This window comes from Scyliorhinus canicula, chromosome 10 (assembly GCF_902713615.1).
Source record: "Scyliorhinus canicula chromosome 10, sScyCan1.1, whole genome shotgun sequence".
NCBI lineage: Eukaryota > Metazoa > Chordata > Chondrichthyes > Carcharhiniformes > Scyliorhinidae > Scyliorhinus > Scyliorhinus canicula.
The window spans coordinates 127,152,224-127,170,920 of NC_052155.1; the positions used below are offsets into that span (position 1 = coordinate 127,152,224).

Genomic DNA, 18,697 nt, shown 5'->3' on the forward strand with positions numbered 1-18,697 from the left:
CTTGACGCGTCAAGGCCCGGCGGCCGAGAGTAATGGAGCGTCGCTCCTAGCCCCACGGGTGGGGGTGAATAAGGTGAGAGGAGCGGCCTCCGAGGCCGTTGTGAAACTCGGCCGAGTTCATGACGGCCTTCCCGATTTTTCGCGGGAGCGGAGAATTCCGCTCAGGGAGTCCACAATGAGTAAAATAAGAACAATGTTTTATTTATACAGTTGATATGTGCACTACCTGGTAGACCCCTACCAGGTTCCTGCTGAGTTGACCTTGTATCCACTTACTCTTCCTTACTGGCTGACCTTATATACACTGAGTAATTGAGATACCCTAAGCTGGGGAGCTTGTATTCCGCAAGGAGCATGGGGAAGCCGAGCATTACCACCCTGTAGGTCCTGAGCGGGATATGATAGTTTTAAATCTTCAGGAAATAAAGAGATAATTGCCTTAGTTGTTTATCTAGGTTTGGTTATTTCCTCCCATCACAACATTCTCTAATTGAGGGACATGCTGCTTCACATTTTATACCAAAATGGATACCTATAGCTCTGCTATTGGCCGCTGATGAAGTTTGCATTTGGATCTGTTGTATAATGACTTTTTTGTGCTCATCATGACCTTGTTAAACCTGTTGCTTTGATGTAGATTTGAGACACAGTGATACTAAATATGAGGCATAAAGGTGTGTGTGGTGGGGGGGGGGGAGAGCAAGAAATGACTCCACTTAACACTCAAAACAGCTTTTGCGGTTTCAACAAATTAAGGAATTTTCTTTACCTCCCAAATAACACCTGGAAAACTGGTACAATACACAGAAAATGCTCACTGATGCTTCCAGTCAGATCTGAATTTCCTCCATGGCTTTCCTGTTGTCTGCACTAAATAAGGCACAACGATTTAAATTATGTGCAAGTGAATGTCAGCGAGCTCTGTTTGCTGATTTTCTTTAATGACTTTGAATTAAACTTCCCACATTTATAAATCAGCATTATTTATTTCTAAGCTGCTGTTTGAGTGCAAACTGTCTTGAGATTGTGGTTTTGCAAAAAAGAGCTTTATTTTAGATAAAATAATGGTTTCTTAACTTCAAAATTCCTTGTGCTGTGAAACCTCGTAAATCGTGCATTGGAGGGAGACAAACAGCTGGGTGCAGCCTTGGCCATGAACAGTTTCACAAGAGGAGATGAGCATAGAGCAGGCAGCAGCACTGGGAGGAAGGGAGGAGAGTTAAGATCAATGATTAGTTGCAATGCTGTCGGGAGACTTTTTTGTAGTGTCCCACCAGTCTTGTATAGGGCAGCGTGACCCTCTAGCTTGTGACCTCTGGAAAGGGAGGAAACAGTAAATAGAGTGCATTAATATAATCCATTGTATTGGTACACATGTACTGCATCAAATTTGTTGTTCAGTTAATTTTTCAATTAAAATCAATATTTTTTTTAACCTCTTGACTGTCTTTCCACATTGGAAGAACAAGGCTGCCAAAGTCAGTTAAGTAGCGAGCGTGTGCTAGCTCTGATGTGTGTCAGTGAAGCAAGATTATTTTTTGCTATTATCTGAATTGTGCGATGGAAATTTGTGTGCAAAAGCAATAAAAATGTGTTTATAAAGCTTGTCGGTGTGTTAACAGCTTTCAAATGTCCGAAGATTATTATGTACTGCTCTCTGGTTCAGAAGGTTAGGCCACCTTTATATCAGAACTTTATACTTAGATGGAGGTGAATGTGTCACTGACCTCTCCTCCCATGTCCCCCAATTAAAAAAAAACAATGGCCCGCACCGTCCGATGGCAGCAGCGGTGAATGCCGTGACCTGGTGGAAGGCCTGAATTATACGTGGTATTTACCCGAGAAGTTCGGTGGGCTGATTTGCACTGGACGAGCAATTATGAAGAAAGCTTCCAGGGGTATCAAGACTTGGGCTTGATGTCCCACCTTTCTGCTATTAGTTTCTGGCATTGGGCACTGATTAACAGTGGGAGCTATATAGGAAATGCCTGAAAACACATGCCCCCCCCTCACTTCCCTGCGCCTCTGACAAGTTTAACCCTCCCTCCCAAGAATACTCACCCCCCAATTCCCAGCACAAACTCAACTCAACAAAGTTCTTTTAAAAGCGATTTCTAATGTTTTAGAACCGCAAAACCCTCAGCATTACACTAGAAGCATGCTATCCACAAGGGGAGTTATCTGAACTGGTGAGGCCAGAAGCTGTGCGGCCTCACCGCTCCTTCCCTTTGCCAATCTCCTAGCCAATTTGACATAATTAGAGGAAGCTGAGTGAGAACAATCATGTGCCCTTGCAGTAGCTTTTGAGGTGTAGCCCTTACTTAAGCCAGTCCTAACTTTTTTCTCCAGCACAACGCAAGAATCTCTCCTCCCCCAATTATGCTGGAGTCCACCCTACCTGGATTGAAAATAGTAGCTGCACATGAAAACATGCCACCTCATATTTTAGTATCATTGGTCTTGACTTCATATCTGTATGTTTTCCCTGTTCCTCTCCTGACAGGCACCTTGGTTTCCAAGCTAGAGTGCAGGGATAAGCCACACATGACAACAAGATGATACAGTATTTAGAGGGGCTGACCCATTTCACTAATAATAATAATCTTTGTTAGTGTCACAAGTAGGCTTACATTAACACTGCAATGACGTTACTTTGAAAATTCCCTCGTCGCCACACTCCAGGGCCTGTTCGGGTACACTGTGGGAGAATTCAGAATGTCCAATTCATCTAACAAGCACGTCTTACGGGACTTTGTGGGAGGAAACCGGAGCACCCGGAGGAAACCCATGCAGACACGGGGAAAATGTGCAGACTCCACACAGACAGTGACCCAGGTCAGGAATCGAATCCTGAACCCTGGTGTTGCAAAGCAACTGTGCTAACCACTGTGCTGCCACAAAAATTATAATCCCAATGTTTGGTGGCTATAAGTAATCTCAGTCAATGCTCACCTGCAGCTCCATTTTTTTATATTTTATGTCCCATGTGTGGGAATCCTCAAAAACTTCTTTCTTGAAAGAGGCAGGCTGCCTTCCAGGTCCAAAGTACACCCAGACTTTATTATCTCTTTACAGTTATAGCTAGTAGCGAGTTTTATTTAAGTCTGAGAGCATGGTCAGGCATTGAGCTCTAAATCCCAGGAGAGTTCTTGTCTGATTTACACCATGTTAATTCCTCTTGCGTAGTGCTGGGAGGGAAAGATCAACCCCTTAAAAATATAGAAAGCTAGAAATTCTAAAAATCTAAGATTTTGTTACTTATGAAAATTATTGTTTCCTTGACCCTTGATTTAAGAAGTTATGTGAGATAATTTGTTTTCAAGAATTGTTTGGACTTAATAAAGATATTCTATTTCAATATTTAGAATCTCCCATACCTTTAAGGATAGCGACAAGCTGTCTGTATTACAGTTAGATGTGTTTTAGATTTTTGATTTGGTTGGATTCAGCAGGTTTTTGTGTTTGAATTACATGCACTGCAGTACTTGACTGTGAGTTACTGCTTCTCTGAGTTGTGGCTCAGGTTGCAGTTGTTTCAATTTGGAATGCTTTGTTGAACAGAATGCCTGTTCATACAGGAGCTGTATTGTTGGGCAGTCTCATACCTTTAGATGGGTGTGGATCAGGATTAAAGTGCACTTTATATGGTTTTAATTGCAGTTGCCTATTTAACTTGGTGGAATAGAAAGGGCTTTCTTTCCCCTCTTTCATTGCTGATCCTCATGATGGAACACACACATCTTGGATGTTGAATGCTTATAAATAAATAGTATCCAAAGTGTTTCATATTTTTTTAAAGCTAGCAAGTAATGGCGTTGTCTGCCTTTTTTAAATGTAGAATAAATATGTATGATTTATTCAGTTTTCCTGTTGATCTGAATTTTGGGTTGAGCAATGATTCGATTATTGTGTGCTTTTCCTGTAGCTCACAGGACTTGACCAAGCCTGACTTTGCTTTGACAGAACCTGTCCGAAGATTGTGCACATCACATTCAAATTCAAACACTCTCCCAACTTTTCCTGATTACATCAAAATGCATTTTCAATAAGCAGAGCCACGTGGGTTATGCTCACAAACTTGCACCCTTCATGTTGTGTACACGGGTAGTATGCCCCACGATTTTACCGAGCATTTCTATATCTGAAGTTATCACAGAAAGCAGCACATCACATGCTATTACTGAATGTTTTTATCGGATTGGAGGAAGGTTTATCGTGCAGTTCAATCAGGGTCAGCATTGGGACGCCTGCTCTTCCTGATATACATTAACGACCTAGACCTTGCCATACAAGGCACAATTTCAACATTTTGGATGATACAAAGCTTTGAAGTTTTGTGAACGGTGAGGAGGACAGTGAAGAAATTCAAAAGAGGGCAGATAAGTGGCAGATTAAATTTAATGCAGAGAAGAGTGAAGTGATTCATTTTGGTAGCATGAGTGCAGAGAGACAATACAAAACAAAGGGCCCAATCCCAAAGGGGATGCAGGAGCAAAGGAACCTGGTTGTATATGTGCATAAATCACTGAAAGTGCAGGGCAAGTTGAGAGAGTGGTTAGTAAAACATACTACATACTGGGTTTTGTAAATAGGGACATAACTTCCTTGCTCTTGTACTCTATGTTAAGCCAGTGTAGAACACTGATTTGTCCTCAACTAGAGTATTGTATCTAATTTTGGGCATCGCACTTTAGGAACGATATAAAGGCTTAATGAGAATGCAGAAAAGAGAATTGTTCCTGGCATGAGGAACCTCGGTTACATAGATAGAGAAGAGAAGGTTGAGAAAAGATTTGATAAAAGTATCCAAAATTGAGGGGTCAGCACAGAGTAGATTGGGAAGACTGCTTCCATTGGTGGAAGGATCCAGACAAGTGGGCATGGATTGAAGATAATTGGCAGATGAAACAATGGTGACATGAGTAAAGCTTTCTCACAGCGAGTGGTTCGGATCTAGATGCACTGCCTGAAAGTCTGGTGGAGGCAAGTTCAATCGAGACATTCAAGAGGGAATTGGATTTTTATCTGAAAAGGAAGAATGTGCAGAGTTAGGGGGAGAAGTGACACTAGTGAATTGCTCCTTTGGAGAGTCAGCACAAATATGGTGGGCTGAATGGCCTCCTATGGTTTAACCATTCTGCGATTCTGATCACACCCCCTTGTAAGTCATTTATTTATAATTACACTGAAGCAAAATGATACCCAATACAAATGCTTAAGTCTCATACTACTTTAAAATATCTTGAATATCACAAAAGAGTCTGAAATGTTATTTAAATGTCTCTGGATAATAGTCACAACCAAGTAATGCCTCAGGCTGCAAAATGCACTCTAGCTGCCAGAAGAGAGTACTGAGTTATACATGTGCAGAGTTCTGCTCCAGGGAAGGTATACGTTTGACATTTTCACTGTCTCACTGATATAAACTACCCACTGTTATACTTCTTGCCTTTTCCTCCAAGATAGCCAGATATATAGTGCTGACAAAGAATATAAAAATAAGAAGTTTGAATTAAAACAAATTTATTTTACGCTACTAACTTTGATTAGGTTTGCACACTTTACTGAGTAACAGATACTAAACTAATAATGCTGAATCTGTAGTAGAGTAATCAATATTCTATCTAACTAATAAACTACGCTATGGCTTGACCTCATGCTATTTCTCTACAATCAATTCTCACTCTGTTCTCCAAACTCCTCCTCATGTTCTCTTCAGCTTTTCCCAGAATTCCTAGAGATGCTGTCTTATATAGTAACGCCATCTAGTGTTTGATTTACACACAGTTTCGGATGTTAACCCTTTACTACACTGGCACTATACATATCATTACACTCGGTGTGTAATTTTTTAAAAACTCTAAACATGTGGTGTAAGCAAACCGTCAACTTATGCAAATGTTCAACTGCACATTCTGATTCTATTTATGATTGTAACAAGTTACTTGCATTCTTGCCGCAGAATTTGCTCATCTCCCTGGATGGGGAGAGCAGGAGGATCTGGATACAAGCATGTTAGTGGTGAAACATTGCAATAGATTAATAATTATTTTTCTCGTCTACTGATCCATATTTATATTTCTTTCTAGTAAAAGATTGGGTATTGTTCACACTAATAACTAGATTAGAATAGCTAACAATAATAATATTACTGTTTTAACTTCCAGCAAGCTACCAACAGCAGATTGCTATTGAAGCAGGATGAAAGTCATTCAGACTCAAAACGTTAGACCCCTTCTCTTTCCACAGATACTGTCAGATCTGCTGAGACTGTCCAGTATTTTCTGTTTTTGTTTCAGATTCCAGCATCCACAGTAATTTGTTTTTATCTTATGAAAGTTTCTCTTATGGTGCTGATCACCCATTCTCTTACTGGTTGATCAGGTTATTTGCCTTACACTATTGGTGCTATCCACTATTCAGCATGCTTACAGCTTATTGGTAACTGATTGGAAAGTGACTCTGTCTATGTTCAGGTGTTTTATAACTGCAAACTGTTGACAACTAAGCAAATATGAATGGAAGTAAAGTGTTGGAGAAGTGCATCGGGCTAGGCAGTGTTCTTGCAGACGACAGGCAAATTAATGTTTCTTCCAAACTGTTTTTGAAGAGCCGGATGATTAACTTGTCTGTTCTTGCCATGGACGCTGACTGACCTGCTGAATTACTCTCGTATTCTCTTATTTCTTCCCAGATTTCCAGCATCTGCAGCATTTTGCTTTTGTTTAGCTTGTGCTCTATGAATTACTTCTCATCTTTCAGATAATGAAGGAAAGGAATAGAGTTTCAATAACTTGTTGGGATTAGATCATTTCTGCTTCCTGTATATCTTCTCTTTTGATCTTGATTACAATGTTGTCATACTTTTTGTTCCTTGTATGTCAGCCTGAAACATGTAATTATTTTTTAATGCAGTGCTGCAAGTGAAAGTAACCAAGCTAAAGAAAGAGAGATGTTTGTAAGTACCTTGATTTTAACCTAAAGTAATTATTGTAATAATGTATTAGATACAGTTGAAACTGTCCATCATGGTGGACCAAATAATAAGTTAAATTTAACGTGTCAGTGGCCGGTAAATAAAGACAGCTGTATGAAAAGGAAAATGTATTTAATTGACAAGGCAGCTGACATAAAGGTCATCAAACAGAGGTAATTTGCCTTATTTTTGTATTAATGCACCTGCAACGTTTTTAACTTCTACATAGTAATATCAACTTGAAAGGTCCATTCTAAATTCTATTATCAAAACAAAAATGTTGAACTATCATTCATGGATACAAGCCAATTAGTCTAAAGTTACTGTAGAAAACTGTTCCATAGCCACTGTTAATATTTCAGCTTCACTATTGCCCATCTTGTATTTTTCAGTGACTTGTATAGCCAAAAATGCTCGTAAGTAACATGTTCACTGTCACTATTTAAATTTAAGAGTACCCAATTCATTTTTCCAATTAAGGGGCAATTTAGTGTGTTCAATCCACCTAGCCTGCACATCTTTGGGTTGTGGGGGCGAAACTCGCGCAAACACGGGGAGAATGTGTAAACTCCACACGGACAGTGACCCAGAGCCAGGATCGAACCTGGGACCTCGGCGGCATGAGGCAGCAGTGCTACTCACTGCACCACCGTGCTGCACTCACTGTCACTAGATTGACATCAGTTCCTTAATCATGTGATTATTATCCGATGAGATCCAGTTTACCAATTCAAAGTCAGAATCAAAGTTTCTGTACAAATCTGTTGACCTAATGAGTGACATTAAGGCGTTCATTGTCCTTTGGGTCCAAAACGTTATTGTCCGTCTTCATCTTGGGAAGTGGTGGCAGAAACGAGAACTGCTGCATGCAGCTTTTAGATACTTTGTGATGTCTTGGTCCAACGTTTTTGAAGTTGTTCATTGGGAAGAATTCAACAAAGATGTTCAAACTTTTTCAATTGTAGGTGTGCGGCAATAAAATAATTTAGCATTTCTGGTCGAACACTTCTGAAATTCCTCTGGCTATTCTGCTTGATTCATGGTTTTCAGTTTGGGAGGTTCGATGCCAGGAGTTTATTGGGTCCAGGTTTTTGAAGAAGCTTGTTCTTTTCAGCAATGGCTCTTTCTTTTTACCTTGTATTTTTACAAAGAATTCTGATTTAAGATTAATCCTTGTTTGTTTTCTTCCCTGTTTTTGTCATATTGCCCTTAAAAAAAACAATGTTTTATTTGGTATTTTCTTTTGTTATATGCCAGTTTAGGACATATTCGAGGCACCATGACTTTTGTCATGCTCCTGCTATAGTTGCTACATCTAATATGTCACCACTAAGTGAATGCAGTATTCAATGCATTTCTTTAAAATTAAGCAGTTTTTAGAAGATACTGGGCGGGATTCTCCCCTACCCGGCGGGGCGGGGAGTCCTGGCCTTTGATGCCCGGCGCCGGGACTGGCCGAAAGTCCTTCGCCGGTTCGCGCATGCGCGCTGGCGTCACCACCAGCGCATGCATGCTGGGGGATTCCCTTCCACTTCCGCCATGGTGTAGGCCGTGGTGGCGGCGGAAGAGAAAGAGTGCCCCCATGGCACTGGCACGCCGACCGATTTGGTCCGATTGCCCCGCAGGACCCTGGGGGCCCGCTCGCGCCACCGATCCCGCCGCCACCAGAGGTGGTTCAAACCTCGGTGGCGGGAGAGGCCTTCCAGCGGCGGGACTTCGGCCCATCGCGGGCCGGAGAATAACGGCAGCACAGAAACCCGTAGCCTCCCACCGGCCCCCGCCATTCTCCGAGGCGGCATTCTGACTTTCTGCAGGTGGGAGAATTCTGGACATTGCGGGGGTGGGATTTTCGGCGGCCCCGGGTGATTCTCAGACCCTGCTGGGGGTCGGAGAATTTCGGCCACGAATTCTGCCATATTGTTGAGCTAATACTTGGGCTTTTTCTTGCATTATATAAAAGCAAAATACTATTGATGCTGGAGATCAGAGTAGAAACAGTGCTGAAAAGGCTCAGCCAGTCTGGCAGCACTTATGGAGGGAGAAAAACAGCATTAACTTTAGTTTTTCCAGCATTTTGTTTTTCATAGAATCCCTACAGTGGAGAAGGAAGCCATTCGGCCTATCAGATTTGCATTAAGCCTCTGAAAGGGCACCCTCCCTAGGCCCACTCCCTCGCCTATCTCCATAACCCCACGTATCCTTTGGACACTGGAGCAATTTAGCAGCAATCCACCTAACCTACACATCTTTGAACTGTGGGAGGAAATCAGAAAACCCGGAGCAAACCCACGGAGACAAGGGGAGAATGTGCAGTTGCGTGATAAAAGAATTATTCTTTGTTCTGTGAATTGGAAACATTTCCAAGACAGCTCTTCAACGTTTTTGTTGTCTAAATATCAAGACCTTAACTAATTTCCCAGAAATTGAACAAGTCTTATTCTTGCATGACACTAGTTAATTTAATTTTGTTTTACATTCCTTGTTAGTATGATGATTGGAGTTCTAGTCTGCCACATGGGAGACCAGGGTTCAATTTCCTGGAGAGGAATTATTGTACTTTTGTAATTGAACTCATAATTTAAGAAAACATATTTTTATTAAAGAATTTTCATTTATAATGAGCAAAATACACAATAACAACATGGAAAAATGGATATTACAAAGTACAGCATTAGAAATAATAGAACCAACTATGCAAAACCCACCTGGAAAGAAAGCCCCATTACTGGAGAATTCCGCCCCCGGTCTATGTCCCCACGCCTGCGCAAAAACACACGCAAATAACTCTGGACTTAACTGGAGTAAGTCCAGGGTGATTCTGTGATTTCCAGGGTGATTCTGCGATTTCCAGGGGGCGAGCAAGGTCCTGGAGTGCTCCTCGCAGCTCCGGCTGCCGATATGGGGCCCTGGACTTCCAGTTGCGGACCGGCACCAAGAAGATAGCCCCCCCCCCCCCCCCCCCCCCCCCCCCCCCAGATCGCACACGCCTGCTGATCAGTGGCCCCGATCAGAACCCTGGCTGTCCTGGAGGCCCCTTCTGGTGAAGGATCCCCCCCCCCTCCACCAGGGCAGCTGTGGACCCCGTCCACAGTCGCCACGCCGAGTGCCCGCCGGGTGGATCCATGAGAGAACCTCGCCAGCGGAAACTCGGCCAGTTGACTTTGGAGAATTGCCGCGGGGGCCTCTTTCAATGGCCCCTGACCGGCACCACATTGACTGCGTGCGTCCGATTCGCGGCGATTATCCGGCGGCCGGAGAATCCCGGGTGTGGAGTTGGACCCGATCATGGGTCTGACGCCCATTCTCCGCCCCTGCGCCGAGCGTGATTCCGGCGTGAAGCTCGGAGAATCCCGCCCATTATTAACTGTTTCAGAGACTAAGTGCCGATGCAGGGACTGAATTGGTCTGTTCCACGACACCGAAAGCAGTGCTGGTCTTGGAGCAATTCAGGATCTGTGAATGGGCTAGTACCGGCGCCACGTGGAACTAGTTCATTTCCAATACAAAACAGTGTCCATTGTCGGGAATGGCTGACAAGAGCTCTAGGCTCTGCTGGATGCTGTGGAGGAGAGGCTGGGCACACATTTTGCACAAATAATACAAGGGGAGGACATTGTGTGCGAGCGCACCATTACGTTCCTTTGCTCAAAACTGGAGGTACTACCAGAGGACGTAATAACCAAACAGGTAGAAGAATACATCTTTGTGGAGTCTTCCTCAATGGGAAGGAGACTGCCACCTGCTGTCGTACACCGGCCTGGGTGCAGGCGGCAGAGTCGTTACTGCCATGGGCCCCACTGCCAGGACCGGCCAGCAGTGCCGTAAAAAGCTGCATGACCTCTTCAGGGTGTGTAACTAGTACCATGCCCCTGGCACCGACCCACGTACCCGAACCCTCCCCAAATCCAGGGGGCGATTGAACCCCACTGTCAGCAGTCTGAGCTTAACCAACCCTGCATCGCATTCCAACACCCAACCCGCCCACCATGCCCGGGTGCCCTGCACGCACAGGCACCAGCTGTCCACTGCCTGTGCTGCTCGCGTTCGACTGCCTGACACTCTGCATTTTCTGTCTCTTTGCCTGCCCCCCCCCCCCCCCCCCAAGGAGAAGGCATCGTGCAACCGCAGTGAGAGAGCAGATTGGAGGGGGCCCGCCAGACCCGCGGCCCCCACCACTGCAAAGTACTGGACCAGTTTGGTGGGCCTGGAGAGCAGGACAGAGCTTGGCATCGGGGAACCAAGTGATACCCGTTGGGTTGCGGTGTCCCTTTGACACGCGTGGCACCACCCCAGCACCCCACCACGCTCACATGACCACCCCCCCCCCACCTTTTGCATCTCATCATTCACCTCCACACCACATCTCCACTCCACGAACCCCATGCATGATCCAACCATGCATCATGTCTTCTGTCTTGCAGGATCACCTGGCGACAAGCCGGTACCTTCTGGTGCACCCCCCTCCCCGGCCCCTACCCCAGGATATGTCGAGCGGTGAGGCAGGATCAGGCAGTTTCACGAGCCTCCAAACGGCTTTGATGTGCAGTGTTGATCAGAGAACAACAAGTCTTGTAAACCAACAAAACTCTTTATTAAACACTACTAACTGGATTTGACACTTTATCCCTAAGAAACAAATAATAAAACTACACTCATCTACATCTATCTCACGAACAAATTAAACTGCTCTCTCACTACCTTCAGTCCTCCTACCACCTACTCCAACCTTCTGTCCCACAAGGCTCAGCATCATTCCTTATATACTTCCAGGATTAGCTCCCTCCATTGGTGCCTGTATACATTCATTAATCCTTACAATACCTTCATGTATGCTAATACCACAAGGCACTCACCTTGGTTGGGCATTATACTGAATAGGCCCCTGGGGCAATATCTGGGGTGCACCATATGTGCAGCAAAACATCAGGCGGTGGTAGGTACCTCTGAGGGGCGGATGGTTGAAGGGTGGTCCTACCCCAGGGACTAGCTGCCATCCAGATGGATCTCAGGCTTCTGGAAAGGGCGGTCCCATGGATGCTGGAGATGTAGATCCTGGCTCTGTGTCTGCATGAGGGGGTGTCAGTAACCATCCGGTGTCTGCCGGTGTAGTTGGAGGAGTCCATTCGCCTGCAGGGGCAAGCGATGAAACCGATAATGTATGCTACCTAGGCCAACACTGAATTGGTGGTCTCCTTGTTGGAGGCCTTGGGCGAAGGTATCGGCCATAGGCAAGATGTCCAAGGCCTGGGACACTCTGTGCGGGCGGCGGCCAAGGCACAAGACAGGGCGGACTTGTCACAGGCAGCCATGTACCAGGGCCACCTGGATATTGCAGCGGTGCTCCAGAGCTTGGCCCAGTCACAACGGGTCATGGCTGCAGGCGTTGACGACATTGCCCGTATGCTGGCTGACCGGAGCCAGTCACAGAGGGACATGGCACAGTCCCAGAGGGAGGTGGTCCAGTCCTTGTGCTCCATGGCCACGAGCATTGAGACGCTGGTTGAGACGAGAGTGGGATTCCAGGACTGGCAGTGCCAGGTGGTGGGTGAGCCCTCTGAGCGTGCTCCGGCCACACCCACCATCTCAAGAAGTATCCCGGGGGCCATTGGGCACCCCGAGAGCGGAGAAGGTGATGGGACACATAGCAGTGATGCCAGCAGGGGAGGTGCCGGAATACCTCAGTACCTCAGACCCCCCTCCCCTCCTGTTCATGGTGCATCTGATGGGCAGCGGGCAGAACAGGATGGCACCACGTCACCTAGGACATCCAATAGACTGCTGGGCCCGTCTAGGCCTGGTTGCACCAAAAGGGATCCAGGTCACAGGGCGGGAATCGCAGCAGGCCGTCTCCACTTTTGATTACTACCTGGGGAACCAGCTGGATGGAGCGTTGGGGCCTTAAGGCCAGAATGTTAGACACCAGTTATGTTGGCACGGATGCAGAACACAGGACAACGTTAGGGGCTAGGACACAACCTTTAGAAATATGTTCACCTGTGCACAATTAACACATCATTCACAAACATTCCAACCTGCCTTGGTGCTCTGTCAGAAGGGTGTGAGGCCTGGGCTGGGGTGGCTGCAGAGAGGGTATTGGAGGGGTGGTGGGAGGGGGAGGTGGGGGTGAATGGGTACCCTGCCCAGCTCCACCATTCCCTACCGACGCCACCTCAAGGGTTTGGTGCGACCCTGTGATCGAATGCCCAGTTTGCATGCAAAATCACCCACGCCTACGGTGGAATGTGTTACCATGGGCAGATGGTGTCGAACAATGTACAGCACCAGAGATCATCGCAGAATGTCATCATCATCCTCCATCCCATGAAACAGACCCGCTGATTTTGCCATCCCAGGGCCCACACCCCGTAGTGAGGCAGGTAGAAACCACTGAGGGAGTGTGGGGATGGAATGTGATGTTCATGCTGCCATCGGCCACGGCCCCTAGTCGGTGAACCTGGAAGCGATTAGAGTGTCCTATGCACGGCAGCCCTGGTGCACACATTGTGTCACCACCTGTGGCTGCCTGGCTCCAGTGCCCTGCCCATCCCACCTTCCTTTGCATTCTCAGCATCGGACGAGGCTTGGCATTCAATCCCCTCCTCCAGCACTTCGCCCCTCTGCTGCGCGATATTGTGCTGGATGCACAGGCCACCACGATGGGGGAGACTCCCCAGGCGCTATACTGGAGGGGCCACGCAGACACTGGGAGAACGTGCAGCCTCCGCACAGACAGTGACCCAATCCGGGAATCGAACATGGGACTTTGGAGCTGTGACGCAACTGTGCTAACCACTGTGCTACCGTGCTGCCCTGGGCAGGGGCTACCAGGCTAGCTGGGCGGGTTAGCTCACGGAAGTGCAGTGGGGGGCGAGCAGGTAGTAACTGTGGATGTGGATTGGGATTGTTATTTTCTTATGGGGTGGGAGGGCGGGGAGGGAGGGGGGTGGAAGAGTGCTGACAGACGAGGAACTGTTGAATGGGGACATGGTGAGGGTCGATGACGGTGGGCACCCAAGGGAAGGCCTGAGGAGGTGCGGGACGTGGGCTGGCGGCTGGCCCAGGGAGGGTGATGGTTGGTGGGGTGGGGTGTTGTGGGTGGGGGAAACCAGGCTGGTCACATGGAATGTGAGAGGATTGAATGGGCCAGCCAAGAGGGCCCATGTCTGTGTTCGCACATCTGAAAAGCTTAAAGGCGGACGTGGCAATGGTACAGGCGACACACCTGAGGGTAGTGAATCAGACTGGGCTGAGGAAGGGGGGGTGGTGTGGGGAATAGGGCAGGTATTCCATTTTGGGCTAGATTCCAAAACAAGGGTGGCGATTTTGATTAATACGCGGTGGCGTTCGAAGTGGGAAGTACAGTGGCGGACTGGGGGGGGGGGGGGGGGGCAGATATGTTATGGTGAGCGGGAAGCTGGAGGGGATGCCGGTGGTGATGGTGAACATTTATGCACCAAACTGGGATGATGTAGTTCCTGAGGCAGGTGTTGAGGAAGATCCCTGATCTGGACTCGCTTTGGTTCGTTATGGGGGGGGGGTTGGGGTGGTAGATAATGGAGGTTTTGGTAGCCGAGAACGAAAGAGTACTCATTCTTTTCCCATGTACACAAAGTGTACTCCCGAATTGACTTTTTTGTTGTGGATCGGACGTTGTTGTCGGGGGTGGTGGATGTTGAGTACTCGGTGATAGTAGTGTCGGATCATGCAATTCATAGAACTCAAGTTTGAAAATGTTGAGCAGTTATTTGTTTGCTTATAGCAAAACAAAACTTGTAGCAAATTATTCACTCCACATGGGTGGAGGTCCTCAACAGGAGCCACCATTCCAGATTTTCCACAACCTGAGCAGCTTTCTCAGGGTGTGGAAAGGGAGACTAATTGAAGAAAAATATTAAATTGACCTATGTTGCAGGGTTATTTTTATTCTTTGATAGGAAAGTTTTTCTCTCAATCGCATACCATAATACCCATCTTTTCAGAACCTTTTGTGTTCTGTTTTTCGGTTTGTTAGGATCCTTATCGTGCCATCAATATAGGTCAATTTCATTTTTTAAAATACAGATTACGAGTTGAAAGTCATGCATAATATGATTAGATTTCACATTCAGTTTGAGGGAGTGAATCGAAGACAAGTGCTTTAAACTTAACTAAGGGCAAGTATGAGAGCGTGAAAGCAGAGCTAGCCAGAGTGAACTGGCCAATGTGCGTAAGGGAAAGATCAATAGAGGTTCAGTGGCAGACATTTAAAGGGATACTTCAGAATACAAAATAGACACATTCCAAAGAGGGAGAAAAATTCCAAGGGGCAGATTTGTCAACCCTGGTTAACTAAAAAAGTTAACGACAAGGTGAATCTTAAAGAAAAAGCATGGGCGCGATTCTCCCAAAGGGAGACAAAGTGCCGACGCCGGAGTGAAAACCGGAGTGTTTCACTCCGGCGTCGGAGGCCGCTCCTCGCCCCCTATTCTCTCACCCCCAGGGGGCTAGGAGCGGCGGCGCGTCAATCTCGCGCGCCGGGCCTTGACGCCCGCGTCAAAGCGGCGCCACCTGAATGACGCGGCCGGCGGCGCCTAAATGACGTCATCAGCGCATGCGCAGGGTGGCTGGTGCCAACCCACGCATGCGTGGTTGCCGTCCTCCCCTCCGCTGCCCCGCAAGACATGGAGGATTGATCTTGCGGGACGGCGGAGGGAAAAGAGTGCGTCTTTCAGAGACGCCAGCCCGACGATCGGTGGGCACCGATCGCGGGCCAGACCCCTCCTGAGCAACCCCCTGGTGCTCGTCCTCCCTCCGCCCCCCACACACAGTGGTCGCGCGCTGTTCACGACGGCAGCGACCAGGTGTGGTTGGTGCCGGCGTGAACCGGTTGTATTAGGCAGGCCGCTCGGCCCATCCGGGCCGGAGAATCGCCGCTCGACGGGAGTGGCGATTCTCCGAGCGGCCTGTCGCAAAACGCAACACGCCGTTTTGTGGGGGGTGGAAGAATCGCGTGCGAGTGCCAGGATGGCGTGGCGTGAATCGCCCGGCACTCCCGCGATTCTCCCACCCGGTGTGGGGATCGGAGAATCGCCCCTCATGTATTTGAGCAAAGATTGAGGACAGGTCAGAAGATGGGAAAGAACATCAAAGAATGGCAAAAAGATTGATAAGAGGGAAAAATCTAGAATATGGGAGAAAGATCGCTAGTAATGTAAAGACGGATAGTAAGAGTTTCTATAGATATTTAAATAAGGAAAGAATTAACAAGATGAGAATTGGCCCTGTAAAAAGTTTGTCTGCGGAATTGAGAATGGAAAGCAGGGCTGTAGCAGATTCATTAACCAGGTATTTTGCATGAGTTTTCACTATAGAGTACACCAGTAACATCCCAAAAATAGCTCTCAATCAGGAAATAGAAGGGTAGGAAGAACTCAAGAAAATTCTCATCACCAGGAAATGGTATTGCTCAAATTGTTGAGTCTACTGACTGACAAGTCCCAGGGTTCAGATGGATTTCACTCTTAAGGTCTTGAAAGAATTGGCTAATGAGTTAGTTGATGCATTGGTTTTCATTTTAATTAATTTCAATTTTAAAGGGCGACACAGTGGTACAGTAGTTAGCACTGTTGCTTCACAGCTACATGGTCCCAGGTTCAATTCCCTCTTGGATCACTCACTGTGCGGAGTCTACACGATCTCCCCGTGTCTGCGTGGGTTTCCTCCGGGTGCTCCGGTTTCCTCCCACAAGTCCCGAAAGACGTACCTGTTAGGTGAATTGGACATTCTGAATTCTCCCTCATTGAACAGTGCTGGAATGTGGTGACAAGGGTATTTTCACAGTAACTTAATTTCAATGTTAATGTATGCCTACTTGTGACAATAAAGATTATTGTTAGTATTTTCCAAAATTCTCTAGAATTGGGGAAAGTCCCATGGGATTGGAAGATAACAGATGTAACTCCTTTTATTCAAAAAGGGAGGAAGGCGGAAAGCAGGAAGCTACAGGCTAGTTAACCTAATATCTGTCATAAGGAAAAGTTAAAAGCCATTGTTAAAAATCAGGGTATTCTTGATAGGATATTTGGAAATTTGGATAAACAGGATATTTGGAAAAATTCAAGGTGATCAGGCAGAGTCAACATGGTTTTGTGAAAGGGAAATCATGTTTATTGAATTTATTGGAGTTATTCGAACGATTCGCATGTGCTTTGGATAAAGGGGAACTGGTGGGTATACTGTACTTCGATTTCCAGAGAGCATTTAATAAAATGCCACAGCAAAAGTTATTGAGGAATCTAAAAGCTCATGTTGTCGGAGGTAACATGTTGGCATGGATTGATTGACTAGCCAACAGGAAACAGTTGGCATTAATGGGTCTTTTTCTGGTTGGAGGATGTGACAAGTGATGTGCTGCAGGGGTCAGGGCTGGTGCCTCAACTTCTTACAATTTATATAAATGACTCCGGTGAAGGTACTGAAGGTATATTTGCTAAATTTGAGGATGACACAAAGATAGGTAGGAATGTAACGGGTACCTATGGAAGTTACAAAGGGGCATAAATAGGTTAAATGAGTGGACAAAAATCTGGCAAATGGAGTATAATGTGAGCAAAGGTGAAGGTGTCCATTTTGGTAGGAACATTTTTTATAAAAAGCATATTATCTAAATGGTGAGTGACTGCAGAGCTTGGAGGTGCAGAGGAATCTGGGTGTCCTACTGCATGAATCACTAAAGAATAGTATGCAGGTTCAACAAGTAATCAGGAAAGCTAATAAAATGTTATTGTTTACTGTGAGGAGAATAGATTACAAAAGTAGGGAGGCTATGCTTCAGTTGTCCAGGTCACTGGTGAGACCACATCAAGAGCACTGTGTACAGTACTGGCCGCCTGACCTCTGTAAAGATGTAAATGCATCAGAAACAGTTCAGAAGAAGGTTTGTTAGACTAATACCAGGAATGAGCAGGTTGTCTTATGAGGAAAGGTTGGAGAGGTTAGGTATTTATCCATTAATGTTTAGAAATGTAAGAGGCGACTTGATCGAAACCCTTAAGATCCTGGGGGTTTTGATGGGTGGATGTGGAGCAGAATTTTCCTCATTTGAGAATATAGAACTAGGGGTTACTGTTTAAAAATGGGGGGTCGCTCATTTAAGTCTGAGTTGAGGATTAATTGTTTATCTGAGAGTTAAGTGTCTCTGGAACTCTGTTCCTAAAAAGGCAGTGGAAAATATTTTAAAAGCAGATCTAGATAGAATCTTTACTAATAAGGAGACAGAAAGATTATCGGGGTTGAGGTTACAATCCGATCAGCCATGATCTTGTTGAGTGGCAGAGCAGGCTTGAGGGGCTGGCTGGCCTCCTTCTGCTCCTAATTCATATGGTTGACAGTCCAGCAAGATGAGACAAGTAAAATTGGTTTTTGCATCAGTTCTTTTGAACCATTAAAGCTTGCGTAAGTTCCTGTGAAGTAAACTTGTTGGATTTTTTTTTAAAATGGAAAATACATTTTAATAGTTATTGTTAACTACATCTCCTTTTATAAAATACAAAATTAACTTTTTGCAAGTTGAATTTTTTACAGCCTGAAGTGAATTTGAGTTTTTCCTCAAAAGTCATTTTAAATGTGGCTCACAAATTGAGGAATCCAGCAGATTCATTGAATAGTTTGTTGTGATTCATTACATTCCTTGCAAAATGACTAGTCATTATACAAGTATCTCATTGTAGATATAATGGTCCT

The 18,697-nt window shown here is 45.9% G+C and overlaps 1 protein-coding gene across 8 annotated transcripts in view; it reads left to right on the forward strand.

The window, feature by feature from the left end:
* Positions 1–18,697, forward strand: part of rbbp8 (retinoblastoma binding protein 8) — a 204,554-nt gene that overhangs the window by 104,032 nt on the left and 81,825 nt on the right. For all 8 annotated transcript variants that reach the window (XM_038809731.1, XM_038809738.1, XM_038809733.1 and 5 more), the window contains one exon: positions 6,916–6,958. In XM_038809731.1, the coding sequence (XP_038665659.1) occupies positions 6,916–6,958 (43 nt within the window). The remainder of the gene's footprint in view (positions 1–6,915; positions 6,959–18,697) is intronic.